The sequence below is a fragment of the Chinchilla lanigera genome, unplaced genomic scaffold, assembly GCF_000276665.1.
Source record: "Chinchilla lanigera isolate Chin_1 unplaced genomic scaffold, ChiLan1.0 scaffold00058, whole genome shotgun sequence".
In the NCBI taxonomy this organism is placed as follows: Eukaryota; Metazoa; Chordata; class Mammalia; order Rodentia; family Chinchillidae; genus Chinchilla; species Chinchilla lanigera.
The window spans coordinates 2,958,239-2,985,891 of NW_004955459.1; the positions used below are offsets into that span (position 1 = coordinate 2,958,239).

The 27,653-nt window shown below is 47.9% G+C and overlaps 1 protein-coding gene across 1 annotated transcript in view; it reads right to left on the reverse strand.

Moving 5' to 3' along the window:
• The window catches only part of Myo7b (myosin VIIB), a 76,183-nt gene that overhangs the window by 43,830 nt on the left and 4,700 nt on the right, over window positions 1-27,653 (reverse strand). The window contains exons 2-9 of the mRNA XM_013521038.1: window positions 22,879-22,919; window positions 18,085-18,198; window positions 17,037-17,189; window positions 15,571-15,755; window positions 6,379-6,500; window positions 3,525-3,667; window positions 2,067-2,180; window positions 429-582 (exon numbers count right to left, since the gene is read on the reverse strand). Of these exons, the coding sequence (XP_013376492.1) occupies window positions 429-582; window positions 2,067-2,180; window positions 3,525-3,667; window positions 6,379-6,500; window positions 15,571-15,755; window positions 17,037-17,189; window positions 18,085-18,198; window positions 22,879-22,896 (1,003 nt within the window). The 5' untranslated portion in view covers window positions 22,897-22,919. The remainder of the gene's footprint in view (window positions 1-428; window positions 583-2,066; window positions 2,181-3,524; window positions 3,668-6,378; window positions 6,501-15,570; window positions 15,756-17,036; window positions 17,190-18,084; window positions 18,199-22,878; window positions 22,920-27,653) is intronic.

Genomic DNA, 27,653 nt, shown 5'->3' on the forward strand with positions numbered 1-27,653 from the left:
TATTAGAAGGAATCATTAAGAACCTATGTTGCTGGCACTTTCCTCGTTATTGCTAGCAACTTCTATCAGGTGCTTGGGATTCTCACAGGCCAGGATACCTGATGTCCATAAACAGGTTTGCCAGTTTGTGCATGGATTTTTTTACTCTGGTTCACTCTTAACCTGAAGACATAGCCTTTTGGGGTCCTGGCACAAGTAGGGGGTGACTGAGCAGAATCCCCACCTTTGGAGGGCCCTAAGCTTTGATACCTTCCCCCTGCCATGTGGCCTCCAAAATCATAGTTTCATTTTTCAGATATATTTTCCCAGAAGCAGGCTGGAGCACATGACCCTTGGGTCAGTGTGAGCCCCCAGAGACTTCTTCCTGCTGCTGCCCCAGTGCCCTGGCTCTTTCTGCCTGGAGGGAGCAGGGGCAGAAGCGGCGTTACCCATAAACTCTATGTTCCCCAGGTGGAGGATGGCCGCCAGCAGTTTGCTGATGTCCCAGTTCTCGGAGTCAGAGAACAGGAGGATCTTCATGGCCGAGCGGATGTGAGCATAGTCCTTGGAGTCATTGAGCCCCTCACAGGATGTGCAGTTACCCTGAGAAACAGAGCACCTCAGTGAACAGGGTTACCCCAGTACCCCTACTCTATCAGGGCCAGTAAGGCCGAGACACCAGGCAAGGCTGGGGACGCAGCCAGAGGCCCATGAGAAGTCACATTTCACAGGAGCTAGTGACGCAATGCCTATCTTCAAGGCAACCTGTTTGGGTGCTAAATTCTGCCAGTTCACCAACCACTATGTGAACAAGTGTGGGCTTCTGGGAAGGACAAGCCCCGGTGTCTGCCATGTACAGCCCTGTGACCCTAGGCACTCACTTGTACACCAGGGAGGAGGAGACTCAGCTCTCCAGCTCTTCTGACCAAATGAGAGCTGCCTGGCATCGGGCCGGGTGGGGTAGACCCCGAAAGGCCACATCCAGGGGCAAGCTCAGAAAAACGAGTCCTTCCAAGTCAGAACCATGATGCCATGACACAGTGTGCTTGGGCCACCAGCACCAGCACTTGGTCACTGCATGGCCTTAAGCAAGTTGTTCCTTTCCCAGAGTCATCCGTCTCAGCGTGCTAAAACCTGCCTCGTCTGTTGCCAGGGAATGCTGTGGGCTCGTTCCTCTGACAAACACTTCCCCCAGCTCACCACAAGCCAGGCCCCGGGTTCCCCACCGGAAACTCAGTCACGGTGAGCCCGGGCCTGCTCCTGGCTCTGTGCATACAAGAGGAACCAGCAGGAGGCAGGCGACAGTGTCATGGCTGTGACAGGTGCCTCACTTGGCCCTGCTCACTCTCTGACCTTCAAAGCCGCAAGGGGTGGACAATGGCGAGAGTGAGAGCACAAGCAGGGGCAGAGGCTGCGATGGGGCTGGGGTCAGAACTGAGAGGGGAGCGGTGCCAGATGGAGGGTCTTGGGAGGGACCTGGAAGCTGAAGAGCTTGACTCCTCCCAAATAACTGCACCAGAGATGTGCGGCCATCAAAGCTGTCCTGTGGCTGTCGTGGACGGCAACGGAGCAGCCCTGAGGAAAGTACTGCCGTGGTCCAAGCAAGGGCTGAGAAAGGTTTGAGGCAGTGACCACAGGACAGACCTAAAGGGTGGGACTTGTCTCCCCCCTTGTTAGCTACCGTGAGCACATGGCTGCCTTGCCACACCCTCCCCGGAGGCAGGGACAGCTAGGTCTTTGCTTTCCTAGAGCCGCTGGCCTCAAGGCACCTATCAGGACGGATGCAGGAGACACATGACGACTGCCTGAGACCTAACTCCTAGGAGTGGAGCCTTCTGTCAGTCCAGAGGGAGCCAAGGAAGATGAGGTGTGTCAGGAAGACCACCAGTGCAGCTGGGGACCTGGGTGAACTTAGCACAAGGGAAAGAGGAGGCCCCTGGCGGGCACAAAGTGAGGCCAGGCACTGAAGGAGCTGGAGCAGAAGGGAAAGCCAGCTGGAGTCCCAGCTAGAGCCAGGAAAGCCTGAGCGGGTGCTGGCCCTACCCCCTCTCTGTTCACGGCAGGGGAGCATTCTGGGGGTGGCTCACCATGGTCAGGTAATGGTACTCAGAGGGTGTCCCCAAGTCCAACAGCTTCTTCTCCTCCTTGCTCATGCCCATGAGCATACAGTAGAAGATGTGGTAGTTTCGCTCTTCTGGGGCCTGCAAGGGGGCAAGGTGCAGGACTGGTAAGCCAGTCCCCTGGGCTCCCTGGGCCCGGCACTGTCCCACTTTTACCTTCAAGGTCTCCCCTCCAGGCATGGCTCTGGCCTTGGTCCCAGGGCTGGGCTGGCCTGGGAGCTATCCTTGTGGGCGGGTTCACTCCATGCCCTGTGCTCCCTGCATCTTGGCCGCTGCTCCCAGCCCTGAAGCTGCCCAAAGCCCCAAGGGGTTCTCACTCACGATGCTGCAGGCTTTCAGTGGCCTGGTGGAGCTCTGACAGCCACCGGCTCACAAGGCCATCTGAGGCTTTGTGTTTTAAACAGTACTCAGGAATGAATCTAGGACATGCTAAGCAAGGACTGCCCTGCTGAGCAATATCCTCCCAACTCTTTTTTTTTTTAATTTTGAGGCAGGGTCTCACTAAGCTGCCCAGGTTGGCCTCGAACTTGTGGTGATCCTCCTGCTTCAGTATTCTGAGTGCTGGGATTACACGTATCTTCTACCACCATATCCGACTCAACTTTCTATTCTGTTTTTTTATGATCCGTACACAATGACATACACAGGCCCTCTCCTTTTTAATTCCGTTCATCATCCCATAATATAAATATGCCTTGTATATGTGTGTGTGTGTTTCTGGGGCTTGAACCCAGAGCACATGCTTTACCACTGAACTGCACCCCTAGTCTGTGCCATAATTTTCTAATTTTTCTCTTACCCTGGATAAGGCTTGCTTCTAATCTGCTGAGGGGTTTCCTGTCCATTCTGGGTTACCTCTTTGGGTACTAAATTCTGCCAGTTCACCAACTGCTATGTGAACAAGTGTGGGCTTCTGGGAAGGACAAGCCCCAGTGTCTGTCAGGCTCAGCCCTGTGACCCTAGGCACTCACTTGTACACCAGGGAGGAGGAGACTCAGCTCTGCAGCTCTTCTGACCAAGTGAGAACTGCCTGGCATCGGGCAGGGTGGGGCAGTTCACTAATGTGAACTTCTTTATGCAGCTTGCCGTGGTTTGTCAGGTGCCGTCCTCACAAACAGCCCAGCCCCTCTGTTGGCTTTTCTTCCCTGAGTCTTCATGTGTGCATGTCTGTGCACCCCAATGTCAGGGATCACACCGTCATGTGAGAACGACCCCCTCCACACAGATGCATTGGAACGGCCCAGTCTCAGAATTAATTCTAATAAAGGTGAGGCATGGTATGCACTAAAGAATGACGAAAATTAAATGGATGAAAAATTCAAAACAGAAAATCCTTTGCTGGAACACCAGGGAGGCCCCTGGTGTGGGAGAGGGAGTGGGCAGGGGCGCGCACTTTCAGAAGGCTCCCTGGGCTGGAGGGCTCACCTGCCGGCAGACCCGGGACTTCTCCAGGAGAAACTGCTCAATCCGTGCGCCCTCGATCACCCCGCTGGGGCTGACGTAGATATCGATGTATTTCCCGAAGCGGCTTGAGTTGTCATTGTGGATTGTCTTGGCATTTCCAAAGGCTGAGGGTGAGTGGGCAATGCCCACAACAATAACAAAGAGAAGAAAACTTACTTTTAGTGGGGTCAGCTGGTAGGTCTCTCAGAGAAGGGGGTGAGCCTAGAACAGAAGGACAGGAGGGGTTGTCCCAGACAGTGAGGCAGCCAGGGGCACACTGAAAAGAAGGACACATGCTGGGCAAGCTTCGAAGTCAGGAGGTGTGGGGGCCTGTGGGACAGAAACCGGACACAAGACAGCAGTGGGAGGAGGACAGAGCTGGTCAGTGGCAGAGGGCAGGTGGCACCAAGCCCTGAATACCAGGACTGTGAGAAACCATAAGCCTGTCTTTTCTATCAAAGGATAGATATAAACAGGAGCACCTCCTATCTTAAACTCTAGTCTACCCTTTGCTGCTCTCCCTCACTTCTTAAAAATCTTCTCAGCTTAGATTCTAGGGGCAAGACTGAGCACCAAAGATAATGTACCAACAGCCAAAGACTTTCCTGCCCCCATGCCCCTATTCCCCCCTCTCTTAGCAGCTCTGCCCAGCAGTCCTTCAGGCCCTCCCCTCATGCCACTTAAACTAGCCAATCCGGACAGGTTGTGAACCTTCAAACCAGCCAACGCAGAGTTCAGCTGCTTCTGAGGTAGGAAATAAAAGGAGCCTGCTGCTGCATCTCTGTGTACCTGCTACCTCATGCTAAGAGTGCACTCTCACCCTTCTGCAGAATTAAAATGCCTTGCCTTGTTGAGATTTCTTGGGTGTCTGAGTGCTTTATTATCGACACCAACAAATTGAGTCTGGGGGCACATTCCCAACAGGATCGGCATTTGGGAATCCACGCTGCAGAGGTTGAGAGAGGCAGGAAGTAAGAGGGAGGGAGCAGATCTGCATTTTAGAGAGGCCCAGGCTGCAGGCTGTGGCTGGGATGGAGAGGGTAAGCTGCACAGGAACAACAAGAGCTGGCCCCAGCAGCAGGTGGGTGAGGTGGTCAGAGTGGGAGGTGTCTGGGTTGTAGCATAATCTAAAACGCTTCTTTCAGAGCTATTACTGATGGCTTTTCTAATGTGATCCACAGTAAGAAAGAGATTTTCCATTATGTCCCACTATGTACTGTGAAAGTTGTCAGAATCAAAATGGTGACACTCCTGTCAAACCCTAATCAAACAAATAATTAACTAGTGAAGCCAAAAGAATATGAGGGGAGAGCTCTTATACACAAAGGCCCATAATGAGCACCACTATGAAAAGCCCCTGAAGGGCCTTTCCACCTTATACCTGTAACTAGGACTTCTGCCAAGGACTTTCAAACTGCACCTGACCACGTGAGTCATAAAGGCAGCAACTGAGTTATCATCCAATAGCCTGGATGGCGGCAGGTGCCAGGCAGCCCAGCACAACCAGCACTCTCCTCCTCTGCAGATGGGAAAGCAAAATGGGAAGGTTGCTCTGGAAAACATCGCCACAGTTTCTGATAAACTTCAATGGCTCACACACTACTGACCGAGCGATTTTACTCTTGCATATTTATCCAAAAGAAAAACATGTGTCCACACAAAATCTATAGAAACAATTGTTTATACAGGCTGTAGTTATAATTGCTAAAAACTATAGAGCAGCCAGATATCCTTCAGTTGGTGAACAGACAACTGTGGTATCTCCACATAAGGGAATTCTACCGAGCTTTAGAAAGGAGTGAGTTGTGGATATCAGCAACAGCATGGGAAAAATCCCAAGTACATTCCACTAATGAAAGAAGCCAGATGCAAAGGCTACAGACCCAATGATTCTGTTTCTATGACATTCTGAAAAAGACAGAACTTAGGGTCGGGGGAAGGACAAATCTAGTTGCCAGGGCCTGGAACTTTGAAGCTGGGTTCACTACAAAGGGCCCTGAGGGAAGTTTTCAGAGGTGAGGGGATCATTCTATTTCATAGTTATGACGGGGAATTACAGGACTACACCAAAAAAGGTGAGTTGTCATTGTACATAAAGCATATCTCACTCATAAGTAAACAAGAGAGATTGTGCTGTCTAGTAGAGATGGCTAACAGCCTTAGGGCTAAGGTCATGGGTGTCTGGACTACCCCCACCAGGCACTGATCCCCAGACACAGGCACCTATGCTGCACTCCTCTGAGGGGCAGTGAGACCCACAGCCTGTCACTAGGCCCGCTAGGACTTTGCTGGCCTGCTGTGGAGCAGCTGTGGAGCCTCTTGGCAGAAAGTTAGGGAGAATTCCAAGATATCAAAGCTCAACAGTTAACCAAACATGAGGCTTCCAGCTAGTACCTCTCCTGCCTAATTCTACTTTCCTTTCTGAAGTGTCCAATCAGCGTCCTAGTCTGGAGTCTTGCCCTGTACATCACTGCTTCCTTCTCCTTTAACTTCTTCCACAAAGGTCACCCCCTCAGTAAGCCCCTTGCAGTCCTAACTGTGCATAGCTCAGCAGCTGCTTCCTAGGGGACCTGAATGAGCACAGCCAGCGTTTCCCAATTTGATTTGATCTCAGAGGCCCCCTAAGGAGGAAAGCTCCTTACATCCTGTGCAAACCCACAGGGAAAGCTTATAAAGTCATCAGTCTTGTCTCCTGTGTGCTTTCTGGGAGCCCCACACTCCTGTCCACCCCACCCTTTGCCTGCAGGTCTGTGATTTACCCTGTGCTTCTCACGGTCACCTTCTGCAGGAAGGCTTCTATCAAGGGGAAGGGTGCATCCTCAGAGTAACCACTTACCTTCCAAGATGGGGTTGGCCTCCAGGACCTGCTGTTCAATCCACGAATGCTGGCCGCTGACAGTGGCCAGGAACTGCAGGATGAGCTTGGAGGTCTCCGTCTTTCCAGCCCCTGACTCACCGCTGCCAAAAGGCATGGGGGGACATGAGTTCATAGAAAGGCCAGTTCTTAAACATCTCTCAACTCTCCTGCAACCCCACCTGTGGCCTGCTTCCTGGGCCAGTCTGACAGGAACACCCTTTCCCCATGCAGAAATCCCACACCGTTAGCCCTGAAGTCCCTTGTAGTTCTCATATTGTTTGAGATGTATAAGTTATTGGTGTGTTTGTCTTTTCTTCCCTGCCTGGCTGCAAGATCCTTGGCATAGTAGAATCCGGAATATTCCAGGGACATAATGCCCCATAAATACAAAAGAATAAGAGGACTCAACGTCTTGCTCATGAAAGTGTGGCCTGTGGGCCAATAGCATCTGTCATCTAATCAGAAAGGCAACCCCAGACTCCACCCAGCACCTCTGAATAAGGATCTGCCATTTTGCAAAACTTCCAAGAATGATTCCTACACAGTAAAGTTTACAAAATGAAGTTTACATAGAGTTTACAAAAGTTCCCACAAGCACTTTACCCTACTTGGACCTCTGGTCAACTTTGTTTTTCCTCTTGTACCATTTTGATACAAATCCCAGAAAAACATTGTTTCTTCTAAAAATGTAACATTTTGAAAAAGTCATGACAGAAAGGTCCACAACTGCTATGGCAACAAAGCAGAGTTAGACCAACAAACCTGTGCTGGTAGTGGCAGGCTCCCATGGGCATTTGCTGGGTGCAGGTGATTTTACAAACAGGCTCATCAAATAACCCACCAATGCAGACAGACCACAGAGGGAAGAAAGTTTAAAAGGCCCTGCTCACAGCCCTGGGGAAACCCGGTGCTTACTTTTGTTAAAACGCGTAAACTCTTCAGTTGGGCCTGAAGATCTCCTATGGGTCACTAACCGCGAGATAAAGTTTGGAACCTTCATTTTGAATCTCTCTCTTTCATTATATTCAACTTTGGGTCAGATCCCTTTTCAGTTCTGTCCCGGGCATGTTAATCATTTAAGGAGTGTCTATATAAAAACTGGCATTACAAGGTTTATTAGCTTTAAATTTACCTAACCTTTCAAATCAACTTCATGACTGAAGGCATCACAAATAACTGAAGCAATCTCAAGATTTGCAGGGACATTCAACTGCCAGCTTTTACAAAGTCCTATTCCAGGACTAAGTGAGGCTTAGAAGTCTCCAGTTACTGTCCTAAAGCCGAAGTCTCCCTGGATTCAAGGAAAAGCCCATCCTTGCAGATAGATCTCCCCAGGGTGAGACTGTCCCCCTGAAAAGGGAGCAGCTCCCCCATGGCAGAAACAGAGGCTGCCCACATAAGCAGTGCTGTCATCTCATGAAAACCCCATTGCCCTTCAAGAGATAAGGACTTCTCCAAAGCCACCTCACAGAATCAGAACTGAGATACAGATCAACCAGAAACTTTTGGGAAGATGACAGAGCTATAAGCAGCAACAAATCAGCCACTCCAAGATTTGGAATGCAGACACTGGAAAATAACAACTTCAAGAAGGAAAGGAGAGAGGTGGGCCCCTGGGACCTAGGAAGGACTTGAAAAGAAAATTGGTACCAACAGAGACATTGAAGAAACAGACCACAATGCAGAAAAAGGAAGGGGCAATATGCACTCTCTCCCTGGCTCCTGGCTGGAGGCATGAGAAAGGAAGATTGAACCTACAGAGATATAGTGAAAGCAAGCAACTGCAGGGGCCTTCAGGGAGAAACACATCCGTGGAACAAAGAAGTGGATGCTGTGCACTACAGCAGCTGGTGAGTGACTCCAGTCCCACCCCCTGGAGAGTGCTCAGTCAGATGCCCTTTTAGGGAAGGGCCAGCTAAGCCCAGGACTCAGAGCAGCCTCAGTCAGCTTCATTTCAGGGCTCCCAGTGTTAAGCTATCACAGTGGCTGGGTGAAGGACAATCACAGGACATATCCATGATCAGGAAGCTATGGGCAAGTGACACCAGAGGGTTATAAATTAGATGACTCAGGCCCCAACCCCACAATTAGGCTTGAATTTGAGCCTGAACTTCTGTGGATTTGAAGGTCCCAGAACCAATACCATGCCCTAATCCTACTGCCAGATTGCTAGTTATTATCCAGCATGAATCGGGGCTTCGATTGCCTTCTTTGTCTACCAGCCAGAGCAGAGTCACACCTTGAACTGGACACTGCCACAGAACTATAGACCCCAGAAGATGACCACAGGCTTGAAATCACAGAGACATTTCTCCTTCTTCTTCTTCTCCTTCTCCTTCTTCTTCTCCTTCCCCTTCCCTTTCCCCTTCTCCTTTTCCTCTGCTTTTGGGTTTTTGCTGCTGTTATTTGTTTTTGTTCATTTGGGGTTTTTTTTCTCAGATTGTTTGCTTTTGTTTCTTTGTAAGGGTGAACACTGTAGTGTTTTTGTTCTATTTTGACCCTGTTTTTCTTTTTTCATTCTTTCCTTCTCTTCTGTCTTCTTCACCGGTTTCTGAAAGCTTGGGTAATCTTCCTCTGTCCTTCAGTCTTGCTTCTAATCCCTTTTTCTTCTTTTCTTTTTCTATTTTTTCCTCTTCTCCCTTTTACTTTTATCCCCTTAGGGTAAAATTGTTCTATTGAGTGGATATTTATTGTATATAATTTTCTGACTTATAACCATAAAATCTTACACACATGGTTAAAAATGGCAGGTTATTAGTTATCACAGTTTGTCATTTTTTAGTCTGTGTTTGATGTCATTGTTATTGCTGATTGTACTACTTTAGCCAAGGTGATATAGTTGCTGTGATCAATTGATCTTCCTTGTATGCCAATACCTAGTTTGTCTGGCGGGACATAAACAATACTACAATACAGTACCAAAGAACTGGGTTAGACCAAACAGGCTGCAACCTCTCTTCCCTAATAAATAGAAGAAGCAGGATTCAGGGACAGACACAAAGGCCAAGAGCCAGCAATGTCTAGAAGACATCTCTGAAAAGTAATAATTTCCTAAAGAGGTCTTGATACTAGTAATAAAGGTAGCTACCATAAGCAAATTACAAGCATCAGTGCAGAAACCAAACAACAAGAAAAGAAAAAATAAAATGAGAAAACCTGGAAGAAAGACCCAACCTCAGACTGACTCTCTAGGAAAAAAAAAAACAGAAATAATTATACAGATAACTAAAGAGGTGATGACTATAATGAAGGATATGGTTAGTAAATCTAGATACAGATTTTTAAAAAAGGACAACTTAGGAAAGTGCTAAAAACTCAAATACTCAACAAAGGAAAGAAGTGAATTCTATAAAACAGATTCAAACAGGAAGCCAGGAGATTAAAAATTCTATTGAAAGGATACACAGCAGAATCAACCATTGTAAAAATAAAATATCAGTTCTAGAAGACAGGGTTGGAGTTGGTGATCATCAAATGAAAGACTTCTTATAAATAGCAATAGACTATGAAAAATCAACCCACTGGGTGCTAGATGATGCAAAGAAGAATAACACAAGATTAACTGGAATCAATGAAAAACCAGAAGATAGCACAAAGGACGTTAAAAAACCTGTTCACAGAAGTAATAGCAGAAAACTTCTTAAGCATGGAAAAGGAATTTGATACATAGATAAATAATAGATATAGAACTCTAATTATCCATGATTTAAAAACTACACCAAGACATATAATTGTCAAGATTCCAGAAATTCAACATAAGAATAGAATATTAATAGTTGTTAGACAAAAGAAACAAATCACCTGTAAAGGAAAACTCATCAGAATCACAGCAGACTTCTCAACACAAACCCTCAAGTCAAAGAGAAATTGGAGTGAAGTATTTCAAGCCCTAAAGAAAAATAACCTCTAACCCAGATTGATGTACCACACAAAATTGTCTTTCAAAATGGGTGGAGAATTGGATACTTCCATGATAAGAACACCTGAAGAAACTCGTGACCATAACCACACTCTAAAAAGTTCTGAAGGGTATCTAAAAAACACAATGAAGACAACAATTCCAAGAATCCCAATAGAATGAATCCACCAGGCAAAGTAAGCAATTAAATAGATGGGAAAGATAGGGAATTAGCAACAGGAAAATAATATTTTGACAAAGGTAAGTCAATATCTATCAGTTATAACCTTCAATGTGAATGTTCTCAATTCCCCAGTAAAAGAAACATTGGCAGAATGGATCAAAAAACAAGATCCAACAGTATGCTGCATACAGAAACACATTAACTCAAAAAGAAACTCATAGACTGAAAGTCAAATCATGGAAAGCAGTAGTTCATGCAACAGGAACCCAGAGAAAAGCAGGGGTAGCTACTCTGTTTCTAGACAAAGTGCATTTCAAGACAAGACTACTCAGAAGAGACAAAAAAGGTCACCACATACTCGAAGGGAACAATCCAAGAGGAAGATGAAACAATCAGAAATATATATGCACCAAATACCAGTGCACCCAACTATATAAAACAAACATTAATGGATATAAAAAAATCAGATAAGCACTAATACAGTTGTAATGGGGGACACTGATACTCCACTGTCACAAATAGACAGATCAACTAGACAAAAAAATTAATGAAGAAATACCAGAGCTGAACCAAACCTTTGAACAAATGGACTTAGTAGATATCCACAGTGTGCTACCAAACGACAGAATCCACAGCCTTCTCAGCAGCACATGGAACTTTTTTCAAAATAGACCATAAACTAATGCATAGAACATGCTTAAGTAAATGCAAAAGAATTAAAATTATCCAATGCATATTATCAGACTATAGTGCAGTGAACTTAAAAATAAATGGCAAAAAAAGCATAAAAACTTTATAAACATGTGGAATTAAGTAATACTCTCCTGAACAAACAATGGATTACAGATAAAATTAAAGAAGAAATTAGACAGTTTCTACAATTAAACAATAATGCCAATACAACAGACTGGAAATTATGGGACACAATAAAAGCAGTTCTATGAGGGAAACTTATAATAGTGAATTCACACATCAGAAAAACAGAGTGAGCTCAAATAAATAATATAATGTTGAACCTCAAGGCTCTAGAAAAAGAAGAGCAAGTTAAACCCAAACTGTATGAGGAAGTTATAAATATCACAGTAAAAGTTAATGTAATTGAGACTAAGAAAACAATACAAAGAATCAATGAATAAATAAAATATGCAAATAGTCAATCTTCAAAAGAAGGAAAGAAGAAAAAAAAGAAGGCAAGACCCAAATCCATGCAATTAGGATGAAAAGGGTGAAATCACAACAGATCCTGCAGAAATCCAGATTATTAGTATCTATTTTAAGAACCTATACTCTAATAAGAGTATTAATAACCAAATTCAGCACCATAGCTGGATACAGAACTCACTGAGAGAGAAATTAGGAAAACAACATCTTTCACAACAGCATCAAGAAAAATGAAATACTTAGGAATCAATCTAATGAAGGAAGTGAAAGACCTTTATATTGAGAACTACAGTACTCTGAGAAACAAGATCAAAAGGGTACCAGAAAATGGAAAGATGTTCACTGTTTTTGATAGGCAGAACCAATATAGTGAAAATGACCATACTTCCAAAACTGTTTTACAGATTGAATGCAACCCAAATCAAAATACCAGTAGGATAGCTCACAGAACTAGAGAAAACAACCCTAAAATTTATATGGAACCAGAAGAGACTCAGAATAGCATCACAACTCCTGATCTGAAGTTATACTACAAAGCTACCATGACAAAAAGAGCATGGTACTGGAAAAACAAAACACAGACTTAATTATCAACAAAAGAGAAGAAAAGATGCAGAAACAACTCCAAGCAAACTCAGCTACCTTATTTTTGACAAAAGTGCCAAACATTTTCACTGGAAGAAAGATAGTCCCCTTCATAAGTGTTGCTGGAAAAACTGGCTTTCCACATGTCAAAGATTTACCCTAGACCCATGTCTCTCACCACACACTAAACTAAAATTGAAATGTATCAAAGATCTAAATATAAAAACACAAGCACTTAAGTCACTGGAAGATAGAATAGGTAAACCTCTCAAAGACGTAAGTATAGACAAAGACTTTATGAACAAAACCCTGATCACACAGAAAATATAAGGAATCAACAACTGAGATCTTATCAAATTAAAAAGCTTTTGCACAGCAAAAGAAACCACCAACAGAATGAAGAGACAACCCATAGAATGGGGGAAAAAATTTACCAGCTACTCCACAGAAAAGGGGCTAATATCTAGACTATATAAAGAACTAAAAAAATTAGGTCCCCCAAATTAAAAGACTCAGTCCAAAAATGAGCATCTGAAATGAATAGACACTTCTCAGATGAAGAAGTACAAACAGCAATAACTATATCAAAAAATGTTCAACATCGCTGGTCACTCAAGAAGTGCAAATTAAAACATCACAGATTCCATTTCACTCCAGAATGATTATCACCAAGAAATCAACCAATAACAAATGCTGGTGAGGTTTTGGGGCAAAAGCAACCTTTCTTCACTGTTGGTGCAAGTGTAGATTGGTGGGGCTGGGGACTTAGCTCAGCGGCAAAAGCGCCTGCCTGGCAAGCGCAAGGTCGTGAGTTCGGTTCCTGGTACCAGAGAAAAACAAAAACAAACAAACAAACAAAAAGTGTAGATTGGTGCAGCCACTGTGGAAATCAGTGTGGATTCCTCAAAAGCTAAAACTAGAGGTCCCATTTGACCCAACTATTCTCCTTCTTGGTATATTCCTGAAAGACTTGAAAGCATTACACCATAGCGATACACACATACCCATGTTTATAGCAATTTATAATAGCTAAATCTTGGGACCAGCCCATATGCCCATCAACAGATGAATGGATCGAGAAAATGTGATATTTATATACAATGGAGTATTACTCTGCCATAAATATAAACTGAAGTTGTTCATGGGTAAATGGATGCACCTCATGACCATAATTTTAAATGAAATAAGTCAGACACATAAGTTTAAATGTTGCATTATTTCTCTCGTGGGAGAAGCCCTAAGGGTAAAGAAGGAGCAAAATGGAGGACAGATACTGGGAAGTAGTAAGGACATGTTCAAATGGGAAGGGGAAAGGAGGGGAGAGGGGAAAGAGAAGGAAAGGAAAAGGATTTAAAAACAAAGATGGAAGAAAAAAAAAGAATGGAAACAAAGCTTCTGTAAGTGAGGAGGGGAAGGAAGGTTGAAATGGGGAATTAGAAAAAAGAAGAATTAAGATGTGTACAGGTACAAATTCCCTATGATGAATGTGGGCACTATATGTACTAATAAAAATTTTTTAGAAGATCAACCAGACCCTAGCCCACCCTAGCAACCCCTCAAAAGCTGACCCCTCTCCTTCCCGATTTTTTCCATCACCGCTGTGCCCCTTTAGCTCTTCTCCCCAAACTGAAGTCCCTTCCCCATTTTCTCTTCTTTTTCAATTTTAACTTTGCCTGTGTTCTCATCCTTCTTGGCCTGCTTCTGATTTCTTTTTCTTTTTTTTTTGGTCTTTTTGAGACAGGGTCTTGCTGTGCAGTTCAGGCTGGCCTTGAGCTCACTTTGTAGCCCAGGCTGGCCTCAAACTTGCAATGATCCTCCTGCCTCAGCCTCCCGGGTACTGCGATTACAGGCGTGCGCCACCATGCCTGACCCGATTTCTATTATGACTGGATCAAAGGACCCCCATGTGTGGTTTCAGTACTATTATTTGAAAATTCCCTCCAAAACTCATGTTTAAAATTATTTTTCTTTTGGTTTTGAGGTAGGCTCGGGCTATGTTGTCTGGGCAGGTCTCAAACTTTCAGCTCAATTGATCCTTTGAGCCCAGTGTGACTCTAATCCATGACCCATTTCCTGCGGTGCACCATGTGCTACAGCTCTCCCTCTGGGACACAATCTCCTTGAGCAATGCTGCCCTCTGGTGAGAGCTGGCCCTGGGAGCTTCCTGGCTGGCCAGCCTGTGCTCCAGCTTGGCTTAGGCGGTCTCTTAGGCAAAGACAGCTATCCCTGTCTTGGGGGCCAAATTGGGGCAGCTCTGTTCCAGAGCATCTTTCTATCTTGGTCTCCAGAGCCCTGAATTTGAATCCCCCGCTTCAGTGCTGTGTGCCCCTAGGAAAGCATCCCCACCTCTCTTGTTGTAGGACCCCATGGGAATAAGAATATCTGCTTCACTGGGTGGGGGAGGACATTAGGTGGTCACCTATGCTAGAGGACAGTGTTCTGGTTGTTGTTCAAAACAATGTCTCTGCTCAGGGAGGCCATGCCAGGTCTCCTCTCCACTCAAAGCAGCTATTCTGTCTCCTCTCCTCCTGCCATGTTTTTTCAAAGCTCTTAGTATCTGCTTGAAAATATATTTATTTATTACCGGCCTGTTTCCCTTCTAGAATGGGAGCACCGTGAGACAGAGCTTTTAGTTCCTTTTGTTTGCTGCTGTTATACTTGTTAGGACAGTGAGGGGCACTATGGGGGCTCTGTTACATCTTGGGTGGATGAGTGAAGAAAAATGAACCCATGACTGATTGACTACTCAGCACCAAGCCAGCTGCTCTGGAGCCAGTTTCCCATGCATCTCCCCTCCCTTCTAGAACTCCCTTCCCTTGGCAGCTAGAGGGGCTGTGGTCTCAGATCAGGTCAGGCCAACAGGCAGACCTGAAGTGGAACACTTCCTGGGCTCCAGTAACTGATAGCTGACCCTGGAGCTGCTGCCACCTGTCCTCACCTGGGCCTGCCCTGAGGTTAGGCAGGAGAGCCTCACCTATTTGATCCCTGTGTCCTCAAGTACCCATGGAGGGCCCATCTCTAAAAGAGCTGTCCTGTGCTCTCCTTCCCCAACATCTGGGGCAATCCAGGCCCCAGTGAGGCTATGAATGCCTGGGCTCTGCAGGAAGGAGACTTTGGAGCTTTAGAAGGACATAGCCTTAGGAGGGCAGGGGAAAGGGGCAGCTGCAGGTGAGCTGGGTGCCCTTGAGAACGGTGCTGTTCGCTGAATCCAATGAGCCCCTAAACCCATCAGTCTTATAGTCACTGTTGGCCATGAGAGGTTTGGGGAGAGGGGACACTCGCTCCATTACAGGGTGCTCAGAGGCAGCATCTGCCTCCAGGAAGGAGGGGATCTGAGCCCCACCTGATGACACAGCACTGGTCCCTCTTGTTCTTCCTCAGGTTGAAGTAGCAGCTGTTGGCAGTGGCAAAGACGTGCGGGGGCAGCTCCCCAAAATGGCGGCCGTAATACAGCTGCACCTGCTCCAGGGTGTACAGTGGCAGCAGCTGGAATGGGTTCACTGCCACCAGGATGGATCCTGTGTATGTCTGGGGAAGGAGGAGGTGGTTAGTGGTCCCTGCTCAGGAAAGAATGCCCCCCTAGCCAAGCCTTGGGGGCAAGCCCTGGAGAGCTCCCAGGACCCACAACTCTGGTGAGAAAGTGGGATCTGGCCCTATGTTGGGAGGTGGCAAGAAGACCCTCAACTCTCAGAGCCTTCTTCAGGGAAGATGGAGTGGCCACCAGGAATGTGAGCTTCCAGGGGCATGTTCCCAATAAGATTAAATGCTTAGCACTCTGCCCGGTACTTACAAGGGGCTTGGTCATGCAGGAAATGAGTTTTAGTGGTCTCGAGCAAGAGCCTTCCTGAGGGCTGGACAACAGCCCTCATTATCCAAAGACATCCTTTGTGCTCCGGGCCCCAGGACCAAGCCCCTCTCCTGGGAGTCCAGCCCAGAACAACCTGCTCTTCAGAACCCCCATGGGGCCCAGCTGTATTATCCATCCTCTGCCTTCAAGGCCATGAGAACCAGAAAAAGGATGCATGCAGGCACTTTGGAAAGGGCGAGCTACAATTCAGTTTAGCTTAATGCTGTGATCATCAGTTCCAGGTGGTCTCACCCACATTCAGCCAGAGCAGAGCAAGTTGCCCTGTCCCCCTAGGGAGTGCTTCTTCTCCCCTCTGGTTCCCTTCTGTTCAAGGTCTCCAGCTCACTCCTGGACTCCTCTGTGCAGTCCAGAAGGGCCGGTCAGAACCTCACTAGCCACCCCCCCACATGTACAGGAGGCCCAGGCAGGCAACCACCTCCCCTGGGCACATTCACTTGGGTAGAGCCCTAAGTGCTCTGGGAGCTGGGTCAGTTTTGGAACACCGTCTCTCCTGGGATTCTGGTTTGAGTGCCTTGGGGTGGAGTGGACCTGAATGTACTGCCAGGCTTGGGAGAAGGGTCCCCATCTACCCACGCGGTCCTCCACAAGTGGTGGGTGGGGCCCTGGAATTCCAGCTTCACAGGCCTCATCTCAGGTGGGCAGGGGTGCTCTTTGGAGTGACCTAGGCAAACCTTTGGTTCAGCCACAGACAGAGGAAAGGGGGCAACAGCTACTGTGTGCCATGGAGCCCTACTGTGTGCCAGGCAGCATGCTTCACCAGGCTTCACCTTCCCCTCCTCAAGAGTGTGACTTCCCCCACTCCTTTCAGATTGGCACCAGAGGTTGGGAAAGGTTGGGGTTGGGCTTCCCTTCCACAGTGAGAACCACGGAGCAGTGCCTGGCTCCAGACCATCTGGTGCACCTATGGGGGCTCTCTGTGGACACAAGGTAGGAGAACTCACATAGATCTTGTGCTGCTGGTAGCGGATCAGGAGGTTGTGCACAATACCCGCCTCGTGCAAGTCTCCCAAGCGGATCATGTCATCTACACCCTGAGCTGAGTTGGGATGCATGGGACTGAGGGCCCCGAGGTCCTCGGCTTGGATCCAGTGCTCCTGGAATGACAGGCACAGACTCCCCTCAGGGGCAGCCACCCGATGGACTCCTTGCACCTGTGTCCTCCAGGTCCTTTGCAGCGTACAGATCGGCTGACTTGGGCCTGGTGGCGGTGTCTCACCAGAGTCAGTCTGTGGTTTAGATCCAGGGGCACCTGTGGCAAAACCAGGTCCATCTCCGGCTTTGTCAGCATTTGTCTAGGGCCTGGGGTCCATGTGCAGTTGAGGCCAAGGTTGAACCTCAGACTGAGTGGAAGAGCTACATAGTAGCTGGAAGTTAGATTCAATGGTCAGGTTTTGGCAGGGGCCTCACCACTTGTTAGGATAAAAGCATGCAAGCAAAACTGGTTTTTGAAAAACTGTACAGTGTTATGTAAGTAGAAGATCTTACTATTTTTCTGGCTTCTCTAATCTGGCATTTCTAGCCACAGTCTAGAGCCTTTTCCTTGAAGGCCATGTCGGCAAGCGCTTCATCTTGCAGCCCTGGGCTGGGCAGGGAGGGCAGGTAGATGCTCCCCTGCAGCCCTTGCCTCCCCCTCCTTGGGGCTGTCTGGTCTCCCTGGGAGGGTGAGCAGCCCACTCTCATTGTGTGTTTTGCCTCTCCCCTTGCCACGCATTCTAACAGGCCTTTCTCTCCAATCCCCTTCCTTCTGACATCTGCCTTTGCCTTCCCCTCCACAGCCTTCCCCACCTCCCTGCCTCTCACTCCCCTTGGTCTCCTAGTCTCCCTGAAATGCAATCTGGAAACATCCCCAAGACAAACACACAATGTGCACCAGAGCTGGACCCCACTGCAGTCGTCCCTGCCTCACAGACACCTCTGCCCTCAGGCTTGGCAACCCCTGGGGTTGGGGCGGAGCAGAAGGGGCCAAGAGGAGAGTCCCGCAACACTGACCTTGCCCTCGTCATCCTCAACCAAGACCTTGCCTGGCTTTGTTTCTTTGATGATACCTCCGATGGCCACACTGGTCTTATTGGTGGAGGGAGGGTCCAGCCACACATGGTCACCCTGGAGGGCAGAGGGGAGACAATGGTCTGATTCCTGTAAGAGACTTACCTGCAGCTGTCTGCTGCCTTCAACTCAGAGCTCCCGGCAGCGCTCTGCCTTTCCCTCTCCCCTCTGACTGTGTGTGTCACCTGCACTGCTCACTGCCAGGTACCAAACACTGCCTGTGCAACCCGTTGCCATGTCTGTCCTGTCTGGGACAATATGCTCTGCAAGACAGAAGGGCAGGCTTTCCCATCCCCCATTTCACAAAGGAAAATCCCTACCCCCTCCACGCCACCCCAGACTCAGCCACTATTTACAAAGGCAACGTAACAGAGTGGTTTAGAGCAGAGTGCTTGTCAGAGTTGAACATGGCAATAAGAGCCAGACTTTTCTCTTGCATCCTCTTGAGGTTGCTTGCAAGCAGAGAAAAGGAAAACAAAAACCATGTCTTCCAAAAAGCCAGGAGAGGGTGAAACCACAGAACAGGCAGGAAGATTGCTGGAAGATGCAGGAAGAAGCGGAAAAGCTGACCCTGACTGCAGATTCCAGAGAAAGCCCATGAAGTTTGTTTCCCGCCCGGTGGGGTACATCAGTCAGTAATAGCCAGGTACACAAGGAGAGACACATAAGATTATACAACCTAGGGACATTGTAGCTGTCTTGGTTTATAGAAGTACACTCTATGATGTGTGCACAAAATTGCTTAGCAACCTATTTCTCACCAGTTATCCCCTCATTAAGTGACACATACTGTGCTTAATGTACTCTGCCTGGCTTAGTTGAGTGTAGCACTCATTTTGATAAGACTAGGTTGAACTCTGCATGTGAATCTGATTAAAACTAGGATTTCACACTTTGGGGAGGAGAGGCAGATAGTAATCATATGAACGCCCGGGCTAGAGATTCCAACTGTGGAGCTAAGTCCTTTCAGATAGAGAGGGAATCAGTAACCAATAATGCCTGAAACCAAAATATCAAGTGCACTGTAAGCTCCTGCAAGATGTAAAGGGGAAATTCAAAGGGGTCAACTGAAAGTGTTGACAGTGGTCACTCCTAGGGAAGAGGAAGAAGGAATTAACTCATTAAACTGTGTGTTTACATAACTTTACAAAAATAAAAAATAAATTAAGGGGTGAGGATGTATGTTAGCCATGGGACATGTGCAAATCTTGGGATTTAGCCACAACAATGGAAAAAAACAAAAGCTAAATTAAAAGGAACAGTAGACAGCATGAATCACACAGTAGATGAATGAATTGATTAAATCTCGTCAGACCCTCAAGGCTGAAATTTCAGGGAATGATTGCCCAGGACAGTGGAAACAGGTGGCCAGGCATTAAAGCAGGAAAATGAAAAGCTGAAGACAGATGATAATCATCTGACAGCAAAATTGACCTTAGCCAGGATGAAAAAGAGACCATTTCCAATCCAGACAGCAAGGCAGTATCAGCCCCAAGGGAGCTGGAAGAACAAAAACCAGAGTGTGGGCAAAGTGCTACCAAGAAATAATTGAGAAGCCAAGTGGCAGAAAATAGATTCTTCATGAACTCTTGGTCGAAAAAAAAGAATCATTCAGAAACAGCTGAATCATGATAAGAATGGGTGAGAAGAGAAAAAGCAGAAGCGGCCAGCTGCGAAGAAAGTAAAAGTGTAGGTTAAGATTTGAGAGAAGAAAATGAGCTACAGAAAGGAGAGACCTCCAAACCCTGTACTGCTCTTAGTGAAGAACCAGCCAGCCGCCGCTGCTCCTCCTGCTTGGGCAGAGCTCTGCCTGCAGAGCAGGGGACGGGGCCAGCCCAAGACAAATTACTGCAAAGCTGTGGGCTGCCCACTCCCGGGAGACCTGGTCCTCAGATGCTGTCACACAGTGTCTCCCAGGATGAATGGCTCTCTGGTGCACACGCTGACACAGGGAGCATGCACTGTGCCTGTTGCTGTGTGTGCCCACTTGCCCCATTCCTCTCCTCCCCTAAGGGGAGGTGGGCTGGAGGTGCCGGCAGGACGCAAGCGCTCCAGCATCAGTGCCCCAACTCAGGTCAGTTGATTGGAACAGGGACCCTCCCTCTGCACAGGGACAGATGGAGGGCGCCACAGCCCCCGTATTCAGTCATTAGATCACTTTTTCGTCTGAGAAGGAATGCATTGCCTGAAAGGTAAAGGAATGATTGACTGATTCACCATTACATTCCATGAATGAAATTTTGTGGCTTCATTAATTAGGGACTGTGCCAATCTAAGAAAGACACACTTTGAAAATCAAAATATCTCCACCCATCCTCACTCAGGAAGGGCCCCCAGGCCCTTTGCATGAATGCAGGTTGGCAATCAGTGCTCATTTGCAAGGAAGGTGGGGTGTCATTAAAGTGGTTATAAACTGGGTGCTACCCAGAAACTTGGCCTGGCACAGCACCGGGCTCAGCTCTTTCACGACATGTGAGGTGGGAGATGAAAGCTACAGTCATGGGGAGACAAATGTCTACCTGCACATTCATCCTTAAATTGCTGTGTGTGTGTGTGTGTGTGTGTGTGTGTGTGTGTGTACATATCTAATGGAACTCACCAGAGCCCAAATCAGCCCAAATGGCTGATGGCACACATAGGCAAGCAAGATCCATCCACCTTCTGTGAATCACCAAAAGTTCTTTTGATGACTTACTCCACCCCTGTTCTTGGCTCCCATGTTTCTCAGGAAGCAGCACCCCGACCCAGGCCCAGTCCACTCGTTCCTCCCTCTTGGTTGCTGCGAAAGGACACAGCAGTGTCCAGAAGAGTGCAGGTGTGGGTAAGTGATTTATCAGTAGTAAGCACATTGAAGTTCTTCCCTTTATTCAACTACTTGGGCCCTTTGCAGGATTCTTTGATGAATAAGATGACTGCTTGTATCTAGATGTCCCCCGAAAGCCTCATGTGTTCATAGGTGGAGCTTTTTTGAGGTGGCTGGATCTGGAGTGTATCACTATGGATTAAGGATGTATAACTGAATTAGTTTAGTATAGTTCTGGGTGTGGCTAATGGAAGCCCCTCTCTGGGTATGGGTGGTACCAATCAATAGGCTGGTAGCTGGGGTGGAATAAAAAGGAGAATGAACAAGCCAAGTTTGATTCTTTGCTGCTTGCTTTGTCCTGTCTGCCCTGCCATGGACTGTCTCTCCTCTGTGATGCCCCTCTGCTATGCCACCCTGCCTTGGAGCCAGCTGATTATGGACTGAAACCTCTATACACTTTGAGCGAAAATAAACCTCTCCTCCTTTAACTTTGGATGTTGGGTATTCTGTCCAGGTAAGAAAAAAAGTAAGTAAGACATCACCCTCTTTTCAAAGAACTTGAGCTCTTAGAAGATAGAACTGGATCACTGCTACACTATAGGTAACACAGCCTGGTGTTTTTCTAAACTCTGGGAATATGAAGTTAGTCATGTTCTCAGGGGGACATTTGAGCTAATGATGACCACGGACAGATTCTTTTTTGTGGTGAATCTGGTTTTGCCTTAAAGCTGTATGATGTGTTTGAGGAGATAGATAATGTTTACCCTGATTTGAAAATTACACAATGTTTACATGGATCAAAATATCACATGGTACTTCATAAATATATAGTTTTTGTTTTATGTCAGTTTAAAAACTTTCTTTTTGTTGTTGAGCCAGGGTCTTGCTGTGTAGTCCAGGCTGGTCTTGAACTCACTATGTAGCCTGGGTTGTCCTCAAACTCGTGGAAATCCTCCTGCTTCAGCCTCCTGAGTGCTGGGATTTACAGGTGTGTGCCACCATGCCCAGTTTAAAAACTTCTTTAAAAAACCAAATTGTGTTCCAAAGTGGTGCTAAGTTCTTACATGCGTGAGGTAATAGTTACCAAAAGCTCTGACAATTTGAATTTCCAGATCACAGTGAGCTTTTCTCTAGCCTTATTTCTATTCCCCAGCTGAAAAGTAGTGATAACAACAAACCCTTGCTACCCACTCTGTTGGTTAGAGGTGCCAGGGATCAGTTCTGGGAGCCCCTGGACTCCTGCTTGGTCATGGGGGTCCCCTTTCAGCAGTGTGGATCCAGCAACAGGGTTGAGAGCTATCATATGGCCTTGCGGTCAGGAGGAGGGTAGTGCAGACACTTTCTATCAAAGAGGATGTGGTAGCCCTGCCCTGGGATTGGGGGAGCAGGGGTGAAAATCTGGAGGAGAGGGAGGGATGGCCAGGCTGGCAGGGGGCTCTTCTCTGGTCTCCCCTAGCCTCCCAGCTTCTCCATCCCTGCCAGGCACCCGCAGATCGGCAGTCTGAAGTCCCGTCCCCAGCCCTGGATGGTAAATGCAAAACTTCCCATTCCTGTACACGAAGCTGCATCTCTGCCACTGGGATGGGGACATTTGCCAAGTAAAGGGAACAGGATGCCGAGCCCAAAGTGTCAAGTCCCATCTTGTCCTGTAGTCATCCAGTCACCTGTTTTTCCTGAGCGGACTCTGCAAATAACCTGAGACACCCGGAGAAAACCCTGCATAAGCCCTGGGGACAATGAGAGATTGCCAGGCCCAGAGGCTGCCTTGCTTCCCCAGATGATACAGTCTGTCTTGTTTCCCAACCCCCCTTGCCTCTGGTATTTTCTTTCTAGGATCTTTGCCTTTCTTCTTTCCCTGGGAGAACTTGAGTAACTTTCACAGCCTTGGGTAAATATCTACAAAAAACTCTTAGAGGCACACAAGCGATTCTTACCAGCCTGAATGCCAACATCCTGGTCAGCAGCTCCACACAACCTGTGAGTAGAGAGAAAGCAGGATGTCAGCGCAGTGCAGTCCCTGATGGGGAGCTCCTGGGGGTCAGGGGCTGTGCGTGCTCATGGGTGCATTTTTGGGTGCCTGGCTCTGAATATGCAGCTGCCTGAGTCACAGCCCCAGCCAAGTGCAAGAAGCAACCCCTCAGCCTCTTGGTCTGGTCTCATCTTTTTTGAACTCAGGCCTGGGCTTGACAGGGAGTGGGATGGAGGTGCCTGTCATCCAGAAGCCCCAGCGGTACCTAGTCTGACACCCTGGGAACCAGTCAGCAGCATGCATCCTGGGAAGTCCTCAGCTAAGCAGCCTCTAGAGCCACACACGTCACATACATTAACCCTCATAACACCGCACCGCATGGTTGCTGCCCCACTTTATACCTGGGGTCCTGCCGAGGAAGGGCAGCTGCCCCTTTCAGCCATGCCTCTCCCAGCGCCAGCTCAGCCTGTGGGCACCTGTTCTCTCATCACTGAGCCTGCATCCGGCCTCTCCTCCCTTACTGAGCCCAGACTTCTTCATTTCCAACCTTTCCAGGCACCTGGCGGCTACCAGGTGCTGTGGGGCCCCCAGGCAGGTGTGACCACCAGTCGGGATGAAGAGGGTAAGGCCCTGAACTGTCCCATTTGGGAGAAGCCCCCACTGTTACCCAGACTTGAGAACTGGCAGCCAGGGGCAGGTCTTGGGACTGTGATATTTGTCACCCTATTGCCTCATCTAGTACCAGCTCGCCACAGAAGGGACTCAGTCCATATTTATCCACTGGAAAGGTGTGTGAAGCCCCTTGAGAGGGTGTTGCTGTGAGAGTTTGGATGGATGAGTGAGGTGCACAAGGATGGTGGTAGCCTTGAGGACAAATGTCATCATCCTGGTCTTCCAGGTGAGAACATGAAGACTGAGGAATGCCAGGTCTTTGCCAAAGCTGCTCAGCTGGTAAGCAAGAGGCATCTTCTCCCTAACTCCAAAATCTACCTCTGCCTTGGGAAGGTTTAAGAGGCCATATCAAAATGTAGAGAAGACCCTGATGAAATGCAGGGTCCCACACAGCTCTTTTGAGGGGAGGCTGGTCTCTCCTTCCCCCTCATATAACCCAGGGCAGGTGGGGTGGGAGAAGATACAGAGAGACACGGCCTTGCTTCAGCTGCCATTGCCCTTTCCTGCTCCTGGTTTCTCCAATTTAAGTAGAAATCTGAGGTCTCCAGCTCAGTTCCCATCGGCCCTCCTCACCCCCACGGTATCCACCTCCAGGTGCCCAGTGTTGGTCCTGCTGGACTCAAGCGTGGCTCGTCACACACCCCTCACACGACCACCCCTCTGAGCCCAGACTCCAGTGCTTTCCTCTCCCCGCTGGCTTGCCCTGGTCTTCCTGCACCCCAGAGCTGCCGGGCTTCGGAAGTGCATCTTCCCACCACCCCTGCGGACCACAAGGCCCAGCTCACCCCCATGGGCAGCTGCCCTCTCACCTCACGTGGCCTCAGCCCTTCTGCCTTCCCCGGTCTATCAACCTGTCTCCCAGCTTCACTTCTGTGCCCCACTCACCTGGCAACTGAGTTAAATCTGTTTTGGGGAAAAGTGGCTATGTAATACTCATAATGGAATTTAAAATAAAACACAATAAGTGCACAGGATGTGGACCCCACCCCCGCCCATCACTCTCTTGGTGGCATCATTACTTCCCCTTGATGGACTTCCCTCTCACCTTGCAGGACCCAACCCTGGAGCTGAGCATGGCCAGGGCCGAGTCCTGCTCCCCTCCATGCAGGAGCCAGGCTGATCTCCTGGGCTGACCTCTTCACAGCCTTCAGGAGCACCCAGGGGTCATTGCCTGGGCCTTGACCAGCCCATTCGGCAAAAAACCCTATTTTGAAGATCCCTCAAACTACTCTACCCAGCACCTTGTCCTATTTTATCATAAAAAGAGAGCTCTGTCCCCACTTCCAGCCTTATCCCCCTCTCCTTCTCCTATCCATTTACATGACTGCCTTCCTTCTCAGCCCCACACCAGTTCTTTTACCCTTGCCCTTTCTGCCTCCTCCCTTGCTTTGTGCAGTACTGTGCTAGCTTAAAATATATCCACAAATTCTTTGACAAATTACTGTGGTTTGGGTATAATTTGAGTGTCCTCCAAAGGTCTGTATGAAAAGGATTGCTCTCTGGTGTGACAGAATTGGGAGAAACTTTTATGATGGAACCTAGTGAAACTTTTGTGTAATAGGTGGGGCCCAGCAAGAGGCCCTGAGGTCACTAGGGGTGCGCCCTAGAATGGGACTATGGAACTTTTCTTCCTCTCTGGCTCCTGGCTAGGTGGTCACTCTTTGTGATGTACAACCCTGCCATGATATGCTGCCCTCACTAGAGGCCCAGGTTGATGAGGTCACCCAATTTTGGGACTGAACCTGCAGAACCATGAACCAAAGTAAACTTCTCTTTATTCCATAAGTAAGCCTGTGTCAACTATTTCATTATAGTGATGCAAAGCTAACACACACACACCTCCCTTCACAAGATAGAAACTAATTCTCTCCACCATGAGTGTGGACCTGGTGATTCACTTCTATCACATAAAGTGATAGAAGTTCACAAAGACCTTGCCTTGTGCTTCCTCCTTGCTGTCTCTCTATGACTTTTCTGACCGCCATATTGTGAGGACACTTAAGCAGCCCTAAGTAGAAAAGAAATGAGGTCTCTAGTCCATAGCTATGTGATTGTGGAAGGGACACTCTACAGTCTGGGTTTCCAACTGACATCCTGTCTACAACATTATTACAAGCCAAATCATGCCCTCTTGAAATTCACATGTTGAACTTTTAACCTCAAGTATCCTTAAAATGGGATATATTTGAAGAAAATACCTTTAAAGAGGTGATTAAGTGAAACACGGTCATTAGCATGGGCCCTAGCCCAGTCTGATTTGTGTGCTTATAAAAACAGGAAATGACACAGCGACATACAGAGAGATGATCATGTGAAGAGGCAGCAGGAGGACAATGGCCTCACTCCGCATCAGCAACCCAAGGACAGAGTCTTGTGAGGGCCCACCATACCAGAGCCTTGATCTTGAACTTCCAGACTCCACAACTGTAAGAACACAGTTCTGCTGTTTAACTCATCCCACCTGTGGTGTCTTATTCCAGCAGCCTCAGAACATGATCACAAACTGTATGAGGGCCTCTGGGTCAAGCCACCCAGCTACACCACTCTTGGATTTATGATCTTCAGAAACTGGGTGAGGTAATAAATACTTGTTGCTTCAGTTTGGGTCTAAATGTCCCCCAAAGGCCCAAGCTGTGGGGTCTTGGTCCCCAGGAAGGGGCCACCTGGAGATGGTAGAACCTCTAAGAGCAAGTGTCTAGGGGGTCTTCGGGTCATAGGGTGGGGAGTGTCCTCAAAGAGGACTGTGGGGCCCCAGCCCCTTTCCCTTCACTCTTGCTCTGGGGCCATGAGGAGAAAGGATTTGCTCTGCCACCTGCCCCCCAGTATTGCCCTCTGGCACCTCAACCAAAGGCCTCAGAGCACTGAGTGCACCCAATCAGAGCCTGGAACCTCCAGAGCAGAGCTCCAAGAGAAATCTCTGTGTAGATTGGTTATCTCAGTCCTTATACAGCAATGATGACTAATACAAGGAGCACTTCCTCTTATGTCTCCACGCACTGTCTCTCTCCTGACCCTCCTTTCCAGCCTGCATGGAGATAAGTTCAGGTCTCCTCCGACAGAAGGTGAATTTTCTTGGCCTCAGGAAGCCCTGCAGCTACTATCTTCCCTGTATTTGTTCCACCTCCAAACAGCCAGAGGAGCCACCGTATCTCACTGTGCTGTCCTCCTCCTTGGTCCTCCAGAGTTCTCCTGCTTTCCCTCTGCCTCGGAAGTGTCTCTCCTTCCAGAGCCACTTCATCACTTTAATCTCTTGGGGAGTGAAGGAAATGCTAGTGGCTTTTGTCTTCCTGGTGCGGCTTCCTCCTGAGTCCATCTGGGGCTCTTCTCCACTAGCCCACACTGTGTTTCCCATGGGGACCATGAATCATGGCACCAGAGTAGCCCTGTGGCCCACACACAGCCAGTCATGGCTGCCCCTGGGATGTTCTGAGTTGGAGCTGGGGGTTGGTTTTCCTCTCTAGTCTCAAAGTTTGGGAATATGATTTCACAAATGTCAGAGGTTGTGCTTCAAGCTTCTTGAAAGCAGCTGGGTTGAGAGAATAAAATTGGCAGGTGGGGAGGGAAGGGGTCAAAAGGCAGAAACCCTGTCTCTGACTATTACAGAAGAGGCAAGGGACAAGGGGTGAGGCAAGGAGAGGGAGAGAAGGGTAATGGGAGTGGTGAACAAAGTGTGTTATATGCATGTACGAACAAACAAAGTGAAACCTTCTAGACAGTGCAACTAACATGCACTAATTTAAAAATTATTAAACCAAAAATCAAAAGAAATCTTTCCCTGTTCCTTATCTGTTTATGGTTTAAACTAAGTCGTTTGGATTTCATCACTGAAACCAAAGTATTCTCGCTGATGGTAGCTCTCTGTTCTCGTTCAGCCTGCACATTCTCTTGGGTCCTCCTCCCCAGACCACTCCAGGATCCTAGCACTGCTGAGCCCCAAGCAATCGTCTCCAGTCCTTGTTCCCCACCCAACCCCAGACCCGGCAAGACCCCATTTCTCCAGACATCTCACATATGTGCTGTGGGCATGTCAAATGCAAGGTGACCATAGCCTTTCTTTCCTCCCCAAAC